This window comes from Rhinoraja longicauda, chromosome 4, assembly GCF_053455715.1.
Source record: "Rhinoraja longicauda isolate Sanriku21f chromosome 4, sRhiLon1.1, whole genome shotgun sequence".
Lineage (NCBI taxonomy): Eukaryota > Metazoa > Chordata > Chondrichthyes > Rajiformes > Arhynchobatidae > Rhinoraja > Rhinoraja longicauda.
In genome coordinates this window covers 5,414,857-5,438,618 of record NC_135956.1, presented here as the reverse complement: position 1 = coordinate 5,438,618, position 23,762 = coordinate 5,414,857, and the positions used below count along the sequence as shown (strand labels likewise).

Genomic DNA, 23,762 nt, shown 5'->3' with positions numbered 1-23,762 from the left:
TTAAGATCATGCAGAAAGCATGTATCATTGCCGAATTAATTGCAAAGTGTAATTTGTGCTAAAATAATCTTGCTGAGGTCGCTTTTAAAAAAAATTGTTATCATGGTTGACAAATTCATTCAGTTAGTGCATGGATCAGTGTAAATGTCAAAAATGATAGTTTAATTTCATTCACTGTAAATGCACAGCAAGCATTATATTAAAAATTTAAAGTATTCTTTATCTTCAAAGAATTTTTAAGTCACTGTTTTAGAACATAAAATAATTCTTTTTTTTTAGAATTTTTGGCATGTCAGTAACTTCAAACATCAATGTTTTCGAACTTGTAATTTATATCAAAATTTACTTGACATAAAATAAACCTAATTTAAGAGTTTGTGTTGCCCAAATTCCTTTATTTTTGTGGGGATTGTCTTGGGCCAAACTCCTTTTGATCCTTGGAAATTAATTCTTCTTATGTGTTTGTTGTCTGAGATATAATTGCCCTAAGTAATAATTTAGAATAACATTGATCGGTGATATATAAACATTTAGAATATAATTTTTAATGCAGCAAATGAAAAGTAACAAAAATAAGACTAGAAAATAATTTGCAACAAATCCAGTCTCCAAAATAATAGTTTAATAACACGTTGTGTGGTACCATTTTGACAGATGCAATTACTGTAACGTTATTCCCATGTTATAAGTTTTCACATCTTCCTTTAGTGTTAAATATCAATTAAAAAAAACCTCAAAGAGGAATATCACCTCAAATTGAACTAATCACTCAACAAGGAAGGTTTCAATAAAGTCAAATGTGCAAAAACGTACAGGTTGGCAGGACTGTCTGAAATATTCAAAGCAAAGCTAATTAAAAGCTTCTCCACATAGGGGCATTATGTCACGTACTGCACATTTTCTTTTGTTGAATTCCTAACATAGATTTATGTTTAAATGGGCAATCTTTTAAGACCACTGGGTCTGTTGCCTGCAGATATCCTTAGGCCAATTATAAACTAATCCCTGCGGATATCAGAAGTTTGAGGTTGCCGCTGGCAAGAGTCAGTTTAAGCGTTCTGCAAACTTTGCTTAGCAAATCCAACTGTATTGTAACATAACTCAACACTGACTTTCTTCTGTTCTAATATTTTCCAATCGCTGCAGAAGCACATTTCACAATTTTTGATCAGTGACAAATCCTTCACAAAGCAATCCAAAGACTTAGACTCTAATGTGTAGGAAGGAACGGCAGGAGCTGGTTTAAACCGAAGATAGACACAAAATGCTGGAGTAACTCAGCGGGACAGGCAGCATCTCTGGAGAGAAGGAATGGGTGACGTTTCAGGTCGAGATCCCTTCTTCAGTTACTCCAGCATTTTGTGTCCATCTTCGACTTAGACTTTAAACTTGCTGCAGTGATTTTAGTTGAGTGGGACTTGTGTGATGTGCATGACCAGAAGAACAACAATGGATAAGAATCAGATGAGCATGGCACTGTGATCTTACTCAGTTTGACTGAGCTACCATTGTGTTGTGAGAATAATGATTGTGAACTTTCACACACTCGTTACGGCAAAATGGATGAAATAAAATCACTATACATAATCCAACTGTTGAATTCTAAGATAATGAAACAGAGAGGGACACAAGGGAGGGCAGATACTGAAATCTTAAGCAAAGCACAAAATGCTCGGTAACTCAGTGGGTGAGGCAGCATCTGTGGAGGGGATGGACAGGCAGCACTTCGGGTTGGAACCCTTTCTGTCTTCATCAGCTTGAAGAAGGGTCCCAGTCCAAACTATCACCTATCCGTTCCTTTCACAGATGTTGCCTGACCCGCTATGTTCCCCCAGCACTTTGTGCTTTGCTGTTGATAATGAAACAGACTTCCATCACCGGCTCAAAAAGGCAGCCAGCATCATCAGAGACCCACACCACCCTGGCCACACACTCATTTCACCCCTGCCATCAGGAAGAAGGTACAAGAGCCTAAAAACTGTAACGTCCAGGTTCAGGAACAGCTTCTTCCCCACAGCCATCAGGCTATTAAACACTCTTGACTCTTGAAAAAACGGTCTGCTCTGGTTCAAATTAGTTAATTTGACACCAATATTATGAGGTGTGAAATTGTGACATTTTACACATAGCTAATGTTATTTACCCATGGACTATTCTTAAGAATGCAACAGGATAAAAATGTTGTAAACTATTCAAAAGATGGCTGGTGATTTTCCACTGATATCAATTTTACTTCTGAATTGCGGGCTTTTTATATAGATGACAGAGGAGTGTTTTGATTAGCTTCCTTTGGAAGACATGGTCGAGGGAGTTGCTGTTGAAGTGCATGAGTAATAGCAGCCCACATTGTAGATGGCAAGTATTGTAATCAACAAAGTGACAGTAGGAGAGGGAATGATTGTTTCGATGGGGATTCCAATGAAGGAAGGCTAGGAATTCTTTATCAATGCAGAAGGATATTAGAACACAGAAATCCTAACCAGAAACACCAATGCAGCAGGAACCTTTATTAACCTTTCATTGATAATACAGTGCCCTCCATAATCATATCATATATATACAGCCGGAAACAGGCCTTTTCGGCCCTCCAAGTCCGTGCCGCCCAGCGATCCCCGCACATTAACACTATCCTACACACACTAGGGACAATTTTTTTACATTTACCAGCCAATTAACCTACATACCTGTACGTCTTTGGAGTGTGGGAGGAAACCGAAGATCTCGGAGAAAACCCACGCAGGTCACGGGGAGAACGTACAAACTCCTTACAGTGCAGCACCCGTAGTCAGGATCGAACCTGAGTCTCCGGCGCTGCATTCGCTGTAAAGCAGCAACTCTACCGCTGCGCCACCGTTTGGGATAATGACCCATCATTTATTTATTTGCCTCTGCACTCCACAATTTGAGTTTTGTAATAGAAACAAATTACATGTGGTTAAAGTGCACATTGTCAGATTTTAATAAAGGCCATTTTTACACATTTTGGTTTCACCATGTAGAAATTACAGCTGTGTTTATACATAGTCCCCCCCATTTCAGGGCACCATAATGTTTGGGACACAGCAATGTGATGTAAATGAAAGTAGTCATGTTTAGTATTTTGTTGCATATCCTTTGCATGCAATGACTGCTTGAAGTCTACAGTTCATGGACATCACCAGTTGCTGGGTGTCTTCTCTGGTGATGCTCTGCCAGGCCTGTATTGCAGCTATCTTTAGCTTATGCCTGTTTTGGGGGCTAGTCCCCTTCAGTTTTCTCTTCAGCATATAAAAGGCATGCTCAATTGGGTTCAGATCAAATGATTGACTTGGCCACTAAAGAATTGACCATTTTTTAGCTTTGAAAAACTCCTTTGTTGCTTTAGCAGTATGCTTGGGATCATTGTCTTGCTGTAGAATAAACCGCCTGCCAATGAGGTTTGAGGCATTTGTTTGAACTTGAGCAGATAGGATGTGTCTATACACTTCAGAATTCATTATGCTACTACCATCAGCAATCATCAATGAAGATAAGTGAGCCAGTACCTTCAGCAGCCATACATGCCCAGGCCATAATAGCCCCACCACCGTGTTTCACAGATGAGGTGGTATGCTTTGGATCTTGGGCAGTTCCTTCTCTCCTCCATACTTTGCTCTTGCCATCACTCTGATATAAGTTAATTTTCTCTCATCTGTCTACAAGACCTTTTTCCAGAACTGTGGTTGCTCTTTTAAGTACTTCTTGGCAAACTGTAACCTGGCCATCCTATTTTTGTGGCTAACCAGTGGTTTGCATCTTGCAGTGTAGTCTCTGTATTTCTGTTCATGAAGTCTTCTGCGGACAGTTGTCATTGACAAATCCACACCTGACTCCTGAAGAGTGTTTCTGATCTGTCGGACAGGTGTTTGGGGATTTTTTATTATAGAGAGAATTCTTCTGTCATCAGCTGTGGAGGTCTTCCTTGCCCTGCCAGTCCCTTTGTGATTAGTAAGCTCAAAAGTGCTCTCTTTCTTCTTAATGATGTTCCAAACAGTTGATTTTGGTAAGCCGAAGGTTTGGCTGATGGGCACAACTTTGGTCCTCATGTTAATAAACAGCAATAAAAGTTTCCAAAGGTGATGGAAAGACTCGAGGAAAGACTAGGTGCTGAGAGCTCTCTTATACCTGCATTAAGGAGGCATTTAAACACACCTGAGCAATTATAAACACCTGTGAAGCCATGTGTCCCAAACATTATGGTGCCCTGAAATGGGGGGACTATGTATAAACACTGCTGTAATTTCTACATGGTGAAACCAAAATATATAAAAATGGCCTTTATTAAATACTGACAATGTGCACTTTAACCACATATGATTTTTTTCTATTACAAATTTCAAATTGTGGAGTACAGAGGCAAATAAATAAATGATGGGTCTTTGTCCCAAACATTATGGAGAGCTCTGTATGTTGTAGATGAACTGCCAACTGGGGAAAAGTTCATCTGTCCATATTTGAATTTATCGTGTAAGAAAATGTATTATTTAAAGAGTAATCTTGGAGTGGTGCAATGCTCTAAAACCCGCTGCATCATAATGTGATAACATGTGTGAATAATCTATCCCATGGCATGACCTCCCGTATTGTGGTAAATCACCGAGCAGCAATCCAAAATGAATAAGGAACAATTGAATTGAGGGTGAGCAGAAGTTGCTCTCGAGAGTTACTCCTTATGTTCTCCTTTTGACCATTGGCCAATGGAACTGTTGCCTGCAGATAATATTTAGATACTCACCCACTCCAAAAATATCTGGATTACAATGAGCAATGAATGATAAAGGGCTGATTTGTGATTCTTTCACCCATATCTCCTCCGTTTCCTGCAGCTCTGTGCTCTCCCTAGGCAAGTCGGTGATAGAACTATTCCAGCACTTTGTGTGCAGAGATGATGCCTGACCCACTGAGTTACTCCAGCACTGTGTGTCCAGAGATGATGCCTGAGTTGAGAAGGATGAAGGGGAACTTCATTGAAACTTACCAAATAGTGAAAGGCCTGGATAGAGTGGATGTGGAGAGGATATTTCCACTAGTGGGAGAGTCTAGCACCAGGGGGCATAGCATGAATATAAGGACGTACTTTTAGGAAGGACACGAGGAGGAATTTCTTTAGACAGAATCTGTGGAATTAATTGCCACAGACGGCTGTGGGGGCCAAGTCATTGGGTATTTGTAATGTGGACATTGGCAGATACTTGATTGGTGAGGGTTTCAAGGGTTACGGGAAGAAGGCAGGAGAACGGGGTTGAGATGGATAGATAGGTCAGCCATGATTGGATTTGTCAGGACAGAGGCTGTGTCAAGGCGAGGATTCACAGATAAAGTGAAATTTTTCACGGGGCGCTATGATGGATTCATTTCAGGAACTTTGGATGATGCTATTGCAGTGGATACGATTGCATGAATCCTAGGCAACAGAATCTGTTGCAAAGCTTCTGCTGCTTACAGAGTTACTGGAAGGGCCAATTCAATGGTTTGGTTATCGTGGTACTTAATACCTAGCACAAGGAACTTCCAAGGTATTTATTTCACAAAATGCTGGAGTAACTCAGCAGGTCAGGCAGCATCTCAGGAGAGAAGGAATGGGTGACGTTTCGGGTCGAGACCCTTCTTCAGACTGATTTGGGCTGATTTGTGATTCTTTCATTTTCTAAATCATAGTGTCTTACCTAGTCTCTGGACTCCAAATTGTCCATAGTCTTCTCCTTGTATAAATCCTTGAAAGACATATGTTGCCCCATCAGGTTCAGCAGATACCTGATTTTTAAAAAATGTAACATTTATTACTCATAATGATGAAAGTTTTTTTTTAATTTTTACTACCGCAAATAAAAATCTGAAGCAAAATGTACTCATATTCTGCAGTGGGATTTTTTTTTTACGATTCATGGCCACACTCTGAATGATTTATTTGGTATGAATAACACAAAAATAGGTTTCTGCCAAAGCTAATGGACTGTAAAAGCCTCCTTCCACCTGAGCTGCAAAAATAGAAGATTTATATTCTTCAAATACCATTAAAAGCCAAAGAAATATTTCAAGGTTTTTTTCCCTGATCCCTGTGTTAATAATGTGAACAGAGATTAATATACTGAGCACTGCAAACTATAATCCATGTACCATTTCAACATAACAAACTTAAATGATCCATGTGGACTTCATAGTCTTAGTTACTTCTTGTAATCACTAAACTGACTTCAATGTTTGATAGTTCAGTGTTGGCCAATATCTAAAATTACTTGGACACAGAGAACACGGTAAGGACCCAGAAGCAATTTTATTCGGAGAGAGTAATGAAGGCTTTGACTAGTTTCTTCCTTTTTTTATTGCATGATCTCTGATATATATATATATATATATATATATATATATATATATAATTAAGAAAGCTTTTTGGATTTTAGCCAATTTAAATAAATTGTTATAAATCAGTAGAGGTAGGCAAGCTAACAAAATACTCTCATTGGAAAGGGAAACATCTTAAACAGAGCTGGCAAGTAGTTAATAGGCATTTAGACAATCTTGCATCTCATGTGAGGTTGGGATCGAACTCTGTTTAAAGTATCAGAAAGTAGAAGTCTGGTTTAAACCTCTCCTAGTTTTTTATTTCCATTTACCACATATTTACCTCTGGTACAAATAGCAATTAAAATTATGATGGAAATTACACAGCGTGCTATCAAAGTCAAAAGCTATCTCAACAACAGAAGCAAATCACCGACATTCTTTATCATTTTAATACAATAGGCAGTTGCCCACACAAATTAGAATCCCATGGCCAGATGTATGGGGACATACTTACATAACCATCCATGGCCCATTTATCTTTGATCGTACTGATAGAAGTTTGGTCAGGTGCTATCACATGGTACATGAGAAGCATAAGACGTGCTTCTTGACTTTTGTAGACACCTAAAAGGGTCAACAGATATGGAGAATGATATCGGGAAAAGGCGCATTGCAAACTTTCATTAACAATGATGACAGGTATTAACAAATGTAGCGTGTCACATTGATTATTCACATTGACCAATGTCATTTCAACACATCTAAAAGATATTACAAAGCAAATGCATATGGGCATGAAAAGCATATCCAAGAGGAGTTATTGAGAGATGATCAAAACTTACCATGTTGTTAAATTATAGCATCGTATGACATAGAAACACATTAAGGTCATAAGTGATAGGCGTAGAATTAGGCCATTCAGTCCATCAAGTCCACTCCACCATTCAATCATGGCTGATCTATCTCTCCCTCCTAACCTCATTCTCCTGCCTTCTCCCCATTATCTCTGACACCTGTACTAATCAAGAATCGATCTCTGCCTTAAAAATATCCAGTGACTTGGTCTCCACAGCCTTCTGTGGCAAATAATTCCACAGATTCCGACTAAATAAATTCCTACTCATCTCCTTCCAAAAAGAAGGTCCATTAATTCTGAGGCTATGACCTCTAGTCCTAGACTCTCCCACTAGTGGAAACATCCTCTCCACATACACTCTATCCAAGCCTTTCACTATTCTGTATGTTTCAATGAGGTCCCCCCTCATTCTTCTAAACTCCAGTGAGTACAGGCCCAGTGCCGACAAACGCTCATCATTCGTTAACCTACTCATTCCTGGGATTATGAGGAGAAGGCAGGCATGGGTTACTGATTGTGGATGATCAGTCATGATCACATTGAATGGCGGTGCTGGCTCGAAGGGCCAAATGGCCTCCTTCTGCACCTATTTTCTATGTTTCTATGTTTCTTTGCCAGTTTCCCAATCTATCAAACAAAAACTACCTCTCGTTAAATAGTTCCAGTGATCTAGTCTCAACAACCCTATCCTAAAGATTCACCACCCTTTTGATAAGAAATTACTTGATTTTAACTGATAGTCCCCTTATGTTGAATTATGTCCCTTCCATCAAGATTGTCTCACTGCAAGAAACTTCTCAACATCTCCCCCAACTTCTCAACATCTACCCCTCTTAGAATCTTACATTTCAAAAAAAGATCGCCCCTCACTCTTTCAAACTCTAGAGATTTAATATTTTTTGCTGATTGTGATCGGACAACACTCTCTTTCACGAATTAGACTACTTGCTTTGGGCTGGAAGAACATGCAGGAATAGAAGAGATAAGCAGGAAGAAATTGAAGACAGATTAAGCAGCAGTTGTAACAGCCTCATTTTTCAGCTGCAAGAACTTACCGGCTATATGATACATAGAAACATAGAAACATAGAAAATAAGTGCAGGAGGAGGCCATTTAGCCCTTCAAGCCAGCACCGCCATTCATTGTGATCATGGCTGATCGTCCACAATCAGTAACCCGTGCCTGCCTTCTCCCCATATCCCTTGATTCCGCTAGCCCCTAGAGCTCTATCTAACTCTCTTTTAAATTCATCCAGTGAACTCTATCTAACTCTCTTTTAAATTCATCCAGTAGGCGGCACGGTGGCACAGCGGTAGAGTTGCTGCCTTACAGCGAATGCAGCGCCTGAGACTCAGGTTTGATCCTGACTACGGGCGCCGTCTGTATGGAGTTTGTACGTTCTCCCCGTGACCTGCGTGGGTTTTCTCCGAGATCTTCGGTGTCCTCCCACACTCCAAGGACGTACAGGTATGTAGTAGGTTAATTGGCTGGGTTCATTAAAAAATGTTTTAAAAATTGTCCCTCGTGTGTGTGGGATAGTGTTAATGTGCGGGGATCACTGGGCGGCGCGGACCCGGTGGGCCGAAGGGCCTGTTTCCACGCTATATCTCTAAATCAAAAATCAATTGGCCTCCACTGCCTTCCGTGGCAGAGAATTCCCCAAATTCTCAACTCTCTAGGTGAAAAAGTTTTTTCTCATCTCAGTTTTAAATGGTCTTCCCTTTATTCTTAGACCGTGGCCCTTCGTTTTCGACTCCCCCAACGTTGAGAACATTTTTCCTGCATCTAGCTTGTCCAGTCCTTTTATAATTTTAAATGTAATTTTATAGGAATGATTTTGTGATGAAAGATGGCAAAAGTGCCAAGCAGGATAAAGGATGGCAGTCAGGGTGACAAATGGTTTGCAGTAATTGGGATCTCTTTGTGATTTATGTTGGATGAGCTGACTTGATTTAAAATGAACCAAACTGGCTGTGCGGCTAAAATACCAGGAATAATTGATGAGTGAATTATCAGAGTGAGTCTTGTAAAAAGGGAACTAAATCAGTGGAAGCAAGAAGTTGCTTGATCAACCACAGTTTATGGTCAAAGAATTTACCCTGCATACTCCAAAGAAAGATCTTTTGCAAAGCATTAAGAAACAATGAGCCTAAAGAAGACAAAGACTAGTACTGAAAAAGATAACTGGATGCTCAATAGGGATTTGTCATGTAACACTGGTAACACTGAGGTAAATTGGAGGATGCCCTGGGTTGCCAACAAATCAAGAATCAGACCACATTTTGACCCAGAAAAACAACTTTAGATAGTTCCTCTGTCCTTCTCTTCCCCTCCCCCTTCCCAGATCTCCCTCTATCTTCCTGTCTCCACCTATATCCTGCCTTGGTCCCGCCCCCCTGACATCAGTCTGAAGAAGGGTCTCGACCCGAAACGTCACCCATTCCTTCTCTCCTGAGATGCTGAGTTACTCCAGCATTTTGTGAATAAATACCTTCGATTTGTACCAGCATCTGCAGTTATTTTCTTATAAGAATCAGTGTCAAGTCGCAGCAAATGTTGCTGTTGAAAATGTGGGACAAAAAACCTAATGACCCATGCTGTACAATCAAACATACAGACAAAGGAAGATACATCTCAGAGCCCAACATAGAAACATAGAAAATATGTGCAGGAGGAGGCCATTCGGCCCTTCGCGCCAGCACCGTCATTCATTGTGATCATGGCTGATCATCTACAATCAGTACTCTGTGCCTGCCTTCTCCCCATCCCCGATTCCGCTAGCCTCCAGAGCTCTATCTAACTCTCTCTTAAATTCATCCAGTGACTTGGCCTCCACTGCCCTCCGTGGCAGAGAATTCCACAAATTCACAACTCTCTGGGTGAAAAAGTTCTTTCGCATCTCAGTTTTAAATGGTCTCCCCTTTATTCTTAGACTGTGTGGCCCCTGTTTCTGGACTCCCCCAACATTGGGAACATTTTTCCTGCATCTAGCTTGTCCAGTCCTTTTATAATTTTATATGTCTCTATAAGATCCCTTCTCATCCTTCTAAACTCCAGTGAAAAAAGCTTAGTCTTTTCAATCTTTGAATACTTGAAGAGCTTTGACCTGCAAGGCTACTAACCATGTATTGGAAAGGGAGATTAAGGTGGATAACCTTCAAATTGATTGGTATGGGTACAATGAGCCTCCTTTTGCATTTTTTTATTACTCCTAATACGACAGAGAAGTAAAGATTGATCCTTGCAGCAACTAGTAAAGGTACACTTTAGCAGTGTAATACTACATACTTAGAAAGTACGGCGGCACGGTAGCGCAGCGGTAGAGTTGCTGCTTTACAGCGAATGCAGCGCCGGAGACTCAGGTTCGATCCTGACTACGGGTGCTGTACTGTAAGGAGTTTGTACGTTCTCCCCGTGACCTGCGTGGGTTTTCTCCGAGATCTTCGGTTTCCTCCCACACTCCAAAGACGTACAGGTATGTAGGTTAATTGACTGGGTAAATGTAAAAAATTGTCCCTAGTGGGTGTAGGATAGTGTTAATGTGCGGGGATCGCTGGGCGGTGCGGACTCGGTGGGCCGAAAAGGCCTGTTTCCGCGCTGTGTCTGAAATATGAAAAATATGAAAATAACACCTAATCTACATTGCAACCAAGAACATTGTTTCAATGGTAGTTTGGAGAAATGCTGGAGTAACTCAGCGGGTCAGGAAGCATCTCAGGAGAGAAGGAATGGGTGATGTTTCCGGTTGAGACTGTGTGTACCTTCGATTTAAATGAGCATCTGCAGTTTTTTTCTTCCGTTTTAGTCTAGTTTAGTGATTCAACGTGGAAACAGACCATTAACCCACTGAATCCACGCCAACCAGTTCACACTAGTTCTGTCCTATCTCAATTATGCATCCACTCCCTAGGGGAAATTTATAGAGGCCATTTTACTGCCAATCTTTGGGATGTTGGAGGTAACTGGAGCACCCGAAGGAAACTCACATAGGTCACGGGAAGAAGGTGCAAACTCCACACAGACAGCACTCGAGGTCAGGATCAAACCTGAGGTCTCTGGCGCGGGGAGGCAGCAGATCCATCAGCTGTGCCACTCCAAGATACCAAGACACGTTTCATAATGGAATCGAGAAAAGCAATATTTTTAAACAAAAGACAATAATCTGGTTCGGTATGAATTAAAATACAGAGAAACGGTTGAAATGGAGTTTCAGCAAGGAGTTGTAAGGAATGAATTTCCAGATTGAAATCTAATATCTAAGCGTTAATAATTTCTGTGCAAGTCCAAACAAGGATTAAAGGAAGAATTATAGGTTCCAGAGGCCATTTTCTGCAAGGAAACAGTGATCAGGTAATAGAGACCTATAAGAAAATAACTGCAGATGCTGGTACAAATCGAAGGTATTTATTCACAAAATGCTGGAGTAACTCAGCAGGTCAGGCAGCATCTCAGGAGAGAAGGAATGGGTGACGTTTCGGGTCGAGACCCTTCTTCAGACTGAAGAAGGGTCTCTACCCGAAACGTCACCCATTCCTTCTCTCCCGAGATGCTGCCTGACCTGCTGAGTTACTCCAGCATTTTGTGAATAGGTAATAGAGACCTTATTCAACTGCATAAATATCAATGTTCACAGGGAGAATAGGAAGTAAACTAGTAAAACGGGAAGAAAAGAAATAAAAAATAAGGACATTATACATGTGGCTGCAATGATATTTCAATGACCATCCAGTGGTGATGTCTTATTGAACTACACATACAACATAATCTTGTTTGTTCTATTTTCTAATAATAAAGATGCTGGATATTCAGCCAAGTGAGTCCAAATTGATTCCATCTATTTCCATCTGATATTCTTTTTATTCACAAAATGCTGGAGTAACTCAGCAGGTCAGGCAGCATCTCGGGAGAGAAGGAATGGGTGACGTTTCGGGTCGAGACCCTTCTTCAGACTGATGTCAGGGGGGCGGGACAAAGGAAGCTATTCTTTCCTCTTCTAATGAACCTTCCATCAGTGAGTACCTGAGTTCATTCTCTCAAGCATGTTGACAGAAAGAAACTTCCTGATGCAACAATATACCATGTGAAATTGGTTTGTCCAAAAATACCAGACAGATTGCTTCTTCTAGATTTCAACATTTAAAAAATATTCCTGGAGAATTACATCAGTAACCAGTGGAAACCATTTTTGACGAGTATCAATAATCCCTTTAAATAGGGCTTGAAGATCGCCTTCCTACTTTTAGTGTTCGCAGGTGATTAAAATAAGTGGTGTCGCAGATGGTGAAGATGGCTGTCGGAGATTACAGTGGGATCTTGATCGGCTGGGCAAGGGGGCCGAGGAATGGGCAGTGAATTTAACTCTGAAACGTGTGAAGTGTCGCATTTTGGGACGTCAAAGCAGAGCAGGTCATTCACAGTGAATGGGAGGGCCCTGGGTGGTGTTGCAAAGCAGATCGATCAAGGACTACAAGGAAATAGTCTCCTGAAAGTGGTAGAGCAGGTAGATATGATGGTGAAGAAGGCTTTTGGCATGATATCGAAACGTATGATTATTAAGGGATTGGACATGTTAGAGACAGGAAACATGTTCCCAATGTTGGGGGAGTCCAGAACAAAGGGCCACAGTTTAAGAATAAGGGGTAGGCCATTTAGAACTGAGATGAGGAAAAAAAAATTCAGTCTGAGAGTTGTGAATCTGTGGAATTCTCTGCCACAGAAGGCAGTGGAGGCCAATTCTCTGAATGCATTCAAGAGAGAGCTAGATAGAGCTCTTAAGGATAGCGGAGTCAGGGGGTATGGGGAGAAGGCAAGAACGGGGTACTGATTGAGAATGATCAGCCATGATCACATTGAATGGCAGTGCTGGCTCGAAGGGCCGAATGGCCTCCTCCTGTACCTATTGTCTATATGCTACAATTGTACAAGACACTGGCGAGGCCGCCTCTTGGGGTATTTTGGTCAGTTTTGGTCCCCTTATGGGAAGGATGTCAGAAAGCTCAAAGAATGCAGAAAAGATTTATGAGGATGCTGCCAGTACTTGAGGGCCTGAGCTGTAGAGAGGGGTTGGACCAGCCAGGAATTTATTCATGGAGTGTAGGAGGCTGCGGGATGATCTTCTACAGATGCATAAAATCATGAAGGGAATAGATAGGGCTAATACACTGCCTTTTTCCCAGGGTAGGGGAATCAAGAACTAGAGGTCAGAGGTTTAAAGTGAGAGATTAAAGGGGCAACAATTGACCCAGAGTGTGGTGGAAATGTGGAAGGAGACGACAGAGGTAGGTAGTTGAGGTAGATACAATAACAACATTTAAAAGCAATTTGTCAGGTACATGGATATGAAAGATTCGGACAAGATGGGCCAAATGTGGACAAATGGGACTAGCTTGGATGGGACATCTTGTTTGGCAAGGATGAGTTGGGTTAAAGGGGCTGTGTCCATGCTGTGCGTTGTATGACTATTTCTGAAGATGCGTTTGGCTACGGGATATTACATAGAGAGTATGAATGGAGTGTGACCTAAAGTTGAGATGATAGACACAAAATGCTGGAGTAACGCAGCGGGTCAGGCAGCTTCTCGGGAGAGAAGGAATATGAGGTGCTGTTCCTCCAATTTGTGCTGGGCCTCACTCTGACAATGGAGGAGGCCCAGGACAGAAAGGTCAGATTGGGAATAGGAGCACCTCATATTTCTCTTGGGCAGTTTACACCCCAGCAGTATGAACATTGACTTCTCCCACTCCAGGTAGCCCCTGCTTCCCCTCTCTATCCCCTCCCCCTTCCCAGTTCTCCCACTAGTCTAATGTCTCCGACCACATCCTATCTTTGTCCCACCCCCTCCCCTGACATCAGTCTGAAGAAGGGCCTCGACCCGAAAAGTCACCCATTCCTTTTCTCTTGAGATGCTGCCTGACCCGCTCAGTTACTCCAGCATTTTGGGTCTACCTTCGATTTAAACCAGCATCTGCAGGGTTTTTTTCCTACTCAAGTTGAGAAGACGTGGTTTCACCTCACCGCTACAGATTGAATGACACCGTGATTCTCCTACTTGGAACACCCTTGGTGCACATGGACGTGAAAAGATCCTAAAACGATACTGTTAACTCCCATCACAAACATGCATGCACACATTGCCATGCAAAACTAATTCAGTATTTATTCTGCTGCAGTACTGAATTTTATAGCCCTCAAATGTTATTAAGGCTATTAAATGCAGGAATATTGATATCTGTTTGGTAATAATAATAACAATAATAATACATTTCATTTGTATAGCGCTTTTCTGGAAACTCAAAGACGCTTTACAGAGTAAGTAAAACATAAAAATAAATAAATAAACGAACAAAAAAGGAAGGATAAGGGGAAGCGAAGGTCAGTGGTTGAAGGCAGTGCTGAACAGGTGAGACTTCAGTGATGTTTTGAATGTGGTGAGTGAGGAGGAGTCTCTGATGGTTTGAGGTAGTGAGTTCCAGAGGGTGGGAGCAGCGATGGAGAATATGGCAGGCTCACACTAATACAGGACGCGAGGAGAAATGTATGAACAAGCAGAAATTCTTTTTACAATTTGAAGGAAAAAATGTTTGGAGTTTGTAAAAACAAAATATTGCCATACAAAGACATAACAGGGCAAATCTCATATTTCAATAGACAATAGACATTAGGTGCAGGAGTAGGCCATTCGAGCCTTCGAGCCAGCACTGCCATTCAATGTGATCATGGCTGATCATTCACAATCAGTACCCCGTTCCTGCCTTCTCCCCATACCCCCTGACTCCACTATCCTTAAGAGCTCTATCTAGCTCTCTCTTGAAAGCATCCAGAGAATTGGCCTCCACTGCCTTCTGAGGCTGAGAATTCCTCAGATTTACAACTCTCTGACTGAAAAAGATTTTCCTCGTCTCCATTCTAAATGGCCTACCCCTTATTCTTAAACTGTGGCCCCTGGTTCTGGACTCCCCCAACATTGGGAACATGTTTCCTGCCTCTAACATGTCCAATCTCTTAATAATCTTATATGTTTCGATAAGATCCCCTCTTATCCTTCTAAATTCCAGTGTATACAGGTCTAGTCGCTCCAGTCTTTCAACATATGACAGTCCCGCCATTCCGGGAATTAACCAACATTTCTCCGCATTATATACCATCCACCAATATCTTGCCCATTCACAACTTTATTTTGCTTGTTGCAGACCATTGTGTCTTCCTCACGTCTTGAATTCTTAAATATCTTTTGAATAGTTCAGTTATAATACATTGTTTCTATCATCTAAGTTACTACATCTGAAGAAAGGTCTTGACCCAAAACGTCACCCATTCCTTCTCTCCAGAGATGCTGCTTCTCCCGTTGAGTTACTCCAGCATTTTGTGCCTACCTTCGATTCAAACCAGCATCTGCAGTTCTTTCCTACACATCTAAGTTACTACTATAGATGAGGATCCAACATTGATCTATTTGGGTCCATATTTATTACAGCTGGAAAAATAACCTATTATTCTGTTTCCTGGTGGTTAGCTGAACCTTTATCTGTACCAATATATCTCTGCAATATCATGGGTTCTTATCTTGAGCGGCAACTTAGCTGTGGCACACAACAAACAGGATTTTAGAATCTAAATGCATTACATCCACTGGTTCCATTTTATCTACCCTGTTGGCTATGGCCTCAATGAATGCTAACAAATTTAACTGATGGGATTTCCCTTTCACACAGTTATGTTGCGTTTTCCAAACGTCCCCCTATTTGTTCCTTACTTATGAATTCTGAATGACAAATGTTAAGATGGCCGCCTGCTGCATCTTTTATTTATTTGGGGCATTACATTAACAAATTAATTCAAGGTTTTAAACTAAAATAGCAGTGGAGGATCTTCATATCAAAGCGTTTGGCAGAATCAGAAATCTAAGTGCTTCGCTTTGCTCAACACCTGTGCTCAGTCCGCATTAACCAATCTGATCTCTTCAACTCCCCCTCCCATTCCCAGTCTGACCTTTCTGTCATGGGCCTCCTCCAGTCCCACCGGAAATGGGAGGAACAGCACCTCATATTTCGTCTGGGCAGCTTGCAGCCCAGCGGTATGAACATTAACTTCTCCAACTTTAGATAGTTCCTCTGCCCCTCTCTTTCCCCTCCCCCTTCCCAGATCTCCCTCTATCTTCCTGTCTCCACCTATATCCTTCCTTTGTCCTGCCCCCCTGACATCAGTCTGAAGAAGGGTCTCGACCCGAAACGTCGCTCATTCCTTCTCTCCTGAGATGCTGCCTGACCTATTGAGTTACTCCAGCATTTTGTGAATGTGCTTCCAAAATGTTGCTTTGTTAAATGAGAATTAGAAGACCAAAATAATTAACAATATGTAATTAGTCATTCCATGGTGTAGTGCTTCATAGATTTTTCAGATGAAATGCATTTTCAATTTTTTAAAGCAAACAATTAGAGCTTAAATGTGATACATTCTGCCCAGTTATCCATAGTGGAAAGAAAGTTATTATCTGTAAACAAATGAATTTGTAAATGATAAAAAAAAGGGGGCTACAAGGTTAAGAAATAAGATCTTATGTTTATGTTTTGTAAACTTAATATAAGTAACTTCAGGTGTAATTAAGCTACTAGTTATGGGAAATCTAGAAGTAATTTATTTAATATTTAGAAGACATTGATAAAGACAAGTTTCAACAGCAAGTATAAGAAAATAACTGCAGATGCTGGTACAAATCAAAGGTATTTATTCACAAAATGCTGGAGTAACTCAGCAGGTCAGGCAGCATCTCAGGAGAGAAGGAATGGGTGACGCTTCGGGTCAAATGTCACCCATTCCTTCTCTCCTGAGATGCTGCCTGCCCTGCTGAGTTACTCCAGCATTTTGTGAATAAAAGTTTCAACAGCAAGGCGAGCACTGGTTGTGTAGGAATATAACTGCAGATGCTGGTACAAATCAAAGGTATCACAAAATGCTGGAGTAACTCAGCAGGTCAGGCAGCACTGGTTCATTGTTTCTGTAAAAAAAATGATCAGGTTCTCTGGTGACATAAACTACCTCACCTTAAAACTATGTCCTCTCCCTATAGTTCAGACCCTCTAGTCCTGGCAACATCCTTTCCAGCTTGACAACATCTTTCCTATAACAAGGTGACCAAAACTGAACACCATACTCTAAATGTGGCCTCATTAATGTCTTATAGAACTGTAACATGACCTCCCAACTTCCATACTCAATACGCTGACTGATGAAGGCCAATGCGCCAAAAGCCTTTTTGACCACCCTCTCTACCTGTGACACCACTTTCAAGGAGCTGTGCACCTGCACTCCTCGATCCCTCTGGGCTACAACACTCCCCGGAGGCCCCACTGCGTAGGTCCTGCCCCTGTTAGACTTCCCAAAATGCACTGCCTGTATTAAATTCCGTCAACCATTCCTCGGCAGATCCTGCTGCAATTTTTGACACCCATCTTCACCATCTTCAATACCACCCATGACTGATCTGAACACCTGATGTATTGGCTTGCATGACTCAATGGGTAAAATTGTGTGTTTCTATGCCATAAATGTCTGATTCCATAAGATACAGATGCATTAGAAACGATGCAAAGAAGAGTGCAAGACATGGATATAATTTTTTTTTACAGCAGCTTAATATTTAAAATGGGTGAAGGCTTGTTCATAGTATAAATACAGAGCAAGGCTAATTGAACAAATAGTCTGTTTCTCTTGTGTGAAACACAATGAGACACTGGAGACCACTGGATAGAAAAACCTCTGTGGTTAGTTTCTCACATATTCTTCATGCTGTGGAAGATAGCTGAAACTTGCAAGTTAGCTCAGGAAGTTTATCTAAGCGAGCAGCTGGTCTTTGGAGAGTAGGAAAATAACAGTTTTGAGCCCATGTCTGTGCAAATTAATCGATCGCAGGTCGTGCAGACAAATATGTTGCTGCAATTGGCCTCAACATATCTAGGGTGGCAATTGAAAACCAGCCATCCTTCTCAGTTTCGATCATGCTTCAAAAAAAGTAGCTGGAAGAGCCATTATCAGTGTCAGATCAAAACAAAATGCCCCCTCTAAATTCTGCAATTTCAAAAACCCTATGGAATTAGCCATCTTTGCTTGCAGGAAGATTATTAGTAGTTCCGTACCTGAAAGTTGTAGCTCCATATTACTGTTTGTTAGAGTGGCATTGACTCTGCTCGACGAAGTGTTGTAACTCGTGACTGTCAATGTCATGGGCTGCTTCTTTCCTTTGTAGTTGTAAGATCCTTTCCAAATGTAATACGGAGCAAAAACGTCATCTGGAACTTAAGGTCACAAATATTTCAGTAATGAATCAGTGCTTTTAAAGTGAAATTTAACAAAATACAACATAAAAACCATGGGAAAGAAAATGGATGGGCAAAATTATAGTTATTAATCATTATACAACATAAGGCATCCAGTTCACTGAATATTGGCCAGAATAATGAATGGGCAACATGATAGACACAAAATGCTGGAGTAACTCAGCGGGACAGGCAGCATCTCTGGAGAGAAGGAATGGGTGACGTTTCAGGTCGAGCGAGACCCTTCTTCAGACCTTCTTATACATGAGAAATATGATGTTATGTTTCTTCCTTCCTTACCCATGAATTTCCCTCACCATTTTATCCATTTTCGTTGTGGTAGGTTATCTACAAAAATTATTGTTTTTTTCCAAAGAAGGTGTGTATGCCTTAGTAAGGGGGAAAAAACATACTTTCAACTTCCTGAGTATATGCATTAAACATGCCCATATGATTCAGGTTTAAATCTAAGACTCTGCTTCAATGTTTATGTTAAGCAACACTTCAATACAATACTCTATGATGAATCATGTATAACAGCTTCTCTAAATAAAACTGGAAACTAGCCTTTAGCTTAGTGTAGAGATACAGCGCGGAAACAGGCCCACCAAGTCCACACCGACCAGCGGTCCCCGCACATTAACACTATCCTACACACACTAGGGACAATTTACATTTATATCAAGCCGAATAATCTACAAACCTGTACGTCTTTGGAGTGTGGGAAAAAACTGAAGACCTCAGAGAAAACCCACGCACTCATGGGGAGAACGTACAAACTCCGTACAGACAGCACCCATAGCCGGGATCGAACCCGGGTCTCTGGCGCTGCAAGTGCTGTAAGGCAGTAACTCTACTGCTGCGCCCTTGGTGGCACTATAGGCCACAGGCACTAAATCCGCAATGTTCATTCACAGTTACTGAGGACAGGGTTGAGAAAGCCCACATTCATTTCATTAGACTCACATTGCAAGCCAAAAGTTATGTTTTTGATCATATGACTTGGGTGAGATGTAATTCATTTGTAATTCATTTATTAGAACACAGTGATTCATCCATTCATCCAAAAATAATAGTTCCAATTTCCAAGATAAAAACAATAAACAACTAAACTTCAATGAAGAAAATATGATTTTGAGTGTGTGTTACAAGTCTGAGTATGAGGGCTATTAATTATTTTCTGTGGCCAGAAATCCTCATAAATCACCAAAGCACAGATGTTATTATTCGGACAGTGTCGTTCTATGCCTTGCTAATTTAAGTGTTCAACCACCTCCTGGTAGCACAATCCAGTTATTAACCACTCTCTAAAAGCATTTACTCTCAAATCCCCTTTAAAGTTCTTTCCTCTCTTAAATCAATGCTCTTGTTTTTGATACCCTACCGCGAAAAATAATGATTTTGACTATCTCTATCTCATGTACTTCAATCAACCAACTCCTCAGATGTTTCACTCGAGGGAAACAAATCCTCGGCGGGTCAGACAGCATTTCTGTAGAACATAAATGGTTGACATTTGGTGCTGGCACCGTTCTTCAGACTGATTGCGTGTGGTGGAGGGGAAAGAAACCTGGATAAGAGGAGGGGCAAGTAAAGCCAAGGCAAGTGTCGGAAAGAACTGCAGATGCTGGGTTAAATCGAAGACAGTCACAAAATGCTGGTGTAACTCAGCGGGACAGGCAGCATCTCTGGAGAGAAGGAATGGGTGACGTTTCGGGTCGAGACCCTTCTTCAGACTGATGTCAGGGGAGTGGGCGGGCCAGCCAGACAAGTAAAAGGCTTCATTTCAGTTTGGAGTCACGTGTACCGAGGTACAGTGAAAAGCTTTTGTTGCGTGCTATCCAGTCAGCGGAAAGACAATACATGATTACAATCGAGCCATTTACAATGATAAGGGAATAATGTTTAGTCAAGTCAAGTCATGTCTACTTTATTTGTCACATACACATACAAGATGTGCAGTGAAATAATTTGGCAATGTCTGCGGATTGTGCTAAAACTACAAACAGAATTGAAATTTTTTAAAAAGACACAACACAAAAAATAAATTAATACAGTAAATTAGTCTCTGGTGATATAAGAGTTAACAGTCCTGATGGCCTGTGGGAAGAAACTCCGTCTCATCCTCTCCGATTTCACAGCGTGACAGCGGAGGCGTTTGCCTGACCGTAACAGCTGAAACAGTCCGTTGCTGGGGTGGTAGGGGTCCCCCATAATTTGCTGGCTCTGGATCTGCACCTCCTGATGTATAGGTCCTGCAGGGGGGCGAGTGTAGTTCCCATGGTGCGTTCAGCCCAATGCACTACTCTCCGCAGAGCCTTCCTGTCCTGGGCAGAGCTGTTCCCAAACCAGATTGTGATCTTGCCGGACAAGATGCTCTCTACAGCCCCAGAGTAGAAGCACTGTAGGATCCTCAGAGAGACTCTGAATTTCCTCAGCTGTCTGAGGTGGTAAAGGCGCTGCCTTGCCTTACTCACCAGTGCGGCAATGTGTGTAGTGTAAGGTAAAGTAAGAAATGGTGCTGTAGGGGTGGAGATTTAAGAGTGTGGAACGATAGTAATATGTGATTGTGGATCTGCTTCTTTGTTGAGCATGCAAATAATCGCCTGGGCTGTGCGTCAGGGTGCAGTATCCTCGTCAGAAGCAGGGTGGGAGGAAGTGTAGTCAAGGTATCTGTGGGAGTCAGTGCACTGCAGCAAATATGAATGCTGTTGTGGATGGATCCCTCATCTGTATCGCCTCTGTCAGAAGCTGACTTTTTGAATCAAACATGCCATATCAGGGCGCTTTTGAAATCCATTGATTTTGGAGGTCAACTACAATATATTGTTGCTGCAATCTAGAGTGCACAGGAGCTCAAGCCAAAATGAATCACTCCATCAATAATTAAATAATATAATCTTTGAACTAAATAAAAGCAATTGAGAATTCACCACGGGGTGACATCTTCACCAACACATGCAGACAGCTGAATCTGTTAACTTGTATTGAAATCAACCTACCATTTAGCTTGGGGCTAGGGGTTCCAATTGAAGGTCTGTTGCTTTTCTCTGATTTCTTTGAACCAGCTATGAAAATAAAAAGGAGGAAAAATAATTCACACGTGCATCCGCAATTTCTGCAGAAGACCACCAGATTGCCCAACTGTTACAGGAGCAAAGGAAACCTAGTGAGACTGGGCAACTGGCTACATCCTCAGAGTCTTCTCCGAAGTTGGGGAAGGTAACCGAGGAAAACCTGGAAGTAGAAAGTTGTCAAAGAGCTGAAGGGCATGTGATGTGGCCTGGATGTGGATGGGAAGGGTGTACATGGATGGGACAGGTTTAGAGGGATACGGGCAGTTGGGACTAGTGTAGATGGGGCATGTTGGTTGGTGTGGGTAAGTTGGGCTGAAGTGCCTGTTTCCACGCTGCATGACTCCATGACTCTAGTTATCTAATATCTTGGGAATCCACGCTGTCCCAAGCTATGCCAATCTTGCCAGCTCAAATGTTTCAGCGGTACACCTGACTCCAGCTCAATATAATTAATCTTTAAGAGCTGCAGGGAAGGGTTAGGCAATATCAACTCCTGCTGACCACATCGAACATTAGGCTCTGATGATGCATCAAGCCAATTAAATGTATTGACACAAAATGCTGGAGTAACTCAGCGTGACAGGCAGCATCCCTGGAGAGAAGGAATGGGTGACGTTTCAGGTCAAGACCCTTCTTCAGACTGAAAGTCACGGGCTATTGCCATGATCAGTTGTCTGTAAGAATGGCTAACTACAACTAGTCATTGGAGTTGTGACCATGGATGGCAAGCAATGCTGTTGCTTCATAGTCAAAGCACAGGGGCCAATGTAGCATCACTCCAAATGCACCTATTTATTGCAGGCATCATTCCTAATGTGTTGGTGGTGTGAGCCACAGGGTAATGCATGTGTCTAGTGCCCTGGTATAAATCCAGATGCCGCTGGCTGGCAATGTTTGTGATAAAGGGAGGCGAGTGGGTGAGCCTCCCCCTGCTAGTACACAACCTCTGCATCATCAAGACTCTCGCAGTGCTTCCTCGTGGCAACACATGGTAACTGCGGCCACCTTCAGTCCCAGGCTAAACTGCGCGGGGATCGCGGAGGAACTCTGGCCCCCAGAGATGTGACGTGCAGCCCACCGGCGTGTGGACACGCCCTGACGTCCATCACCCCGGTCCCAACCATGGGTTACATAGCACCCCGCCCGCTGCCTTGTGGGTAAGGCCCAGGAGAGCCAAAGGCACTGGAGCTGGAGTCCCTAGAGACGGCCGGCTGGTCCCTCGTGCGTCCGCCTTCCGGCAACTCCTGCAACCGAGTAGCCCCAGACGTAGCAGCCAGGCCGCTCCTCTGGAATCAGCCTGTCAGGTGGAGAGGGGAATGCAGATGCTGGGCAAATTTGTGTTCCCATTTACCTGCCCAGGCTCAGCGGCCAAATCAAATGGAGAGGACACTTCATCCTTGCTGGGCACAGTGAGATGTAACCACATGAAAAATCCCCCTCTCCATCCCCTTCAACCCCCTTCCTCCTCCCTCCTCCCCCCTCCACCCCCTCCCTCCCTAGATTTAAACTTTAAAATGTGAATAACTTTAAAAATATAACACCGATTCCAATGAAACTTCTTCCATTAGCACCAAAGGGATGACGGTGAGTAAGGAGGGCCTAAAATTGTCGCGTTTTGGCTGTAGTTCAGGAACAAACAAACAAACAAACGAGAGGTTTAGTATAGAGATTTGTAGCAAAGAACTAAAGATGTTGGTTTACACCTAAGAAAGACACTTCTCTGGAGAGAAGGAATGAGTGACACGGTGTGTTTCAGGTCGAGACCCTTCTTCAGACTGATCCAGTCGACAGAACTACTCCAGCATTTTGTACCGTTCAACCTTAAGGCTGGGCGCTGATGACACTAGTCTGCACCAGAGAGCCCTTCTTTCCTCAGAGCCCTTTTTCAATAATATCCCCTCTCATTCCAGTGTGTACAAGCCTAGTCGCTCCAGTCTTTCAACTGCTATTGAGGGCGTGCAGCGTAGGTTTACTAGGTTAATTCCCGGAATGGCGGGTCTTTCATATGTTGAAAGACTGGAGCGACTAGGCTTGTATACACTGGAATTTAGAAGGATGAGAGGAGATCTTATCGAAACGTATAAGATTATTAAGGGGTTGGACACGTTAGAGGCAGGAAACATGTTCCCAATGTTGGGGGAGTCCAGAACAAGGGGCCACAGTTTAAGAATAAGGGGTAGGCCATTTAGAACTGAGATGAGGAAAAACGTTTTC

General features: G+C 42.2%; 1 protein-coding gene across 2 annotated transcripts in view; it reads right to left on the bottom strand.

The window, feature by feature from the left end:
• Window positions 1-23,762, bottom strand: part of csmd3b (CUB and Sushi multiple domains 3b) — a 1,698,079-nt gene that overhangs the window by 5,687 nt on the left and 1,668,630 nt on the right. For both annotated transcript variants that reach the window (XM_078397138.1, XM_078397139.1), the window contains 4 exons: window positions 21,474-21,539; window positions 18,292-18,450; window positions 6,818-6,927; window positions 5,685-5,772 (listed from right to left, as the gene is read on the bottom strand). In XM_078397138.1, the coding sequence (XP_078253264.1) occupies window positions 5,685-5,772; window positions 6,818-6,927; window positions 18,292-18,450; window positions 21,474-21,539 (423 nt within the window). The remainder of the gene's footprint in view (window positions 1-5,684; window positions 5,773-6,817; window positions 6,928-18,291; window positions 18,451-21,473; window positions 21,540-23,762) is intronic.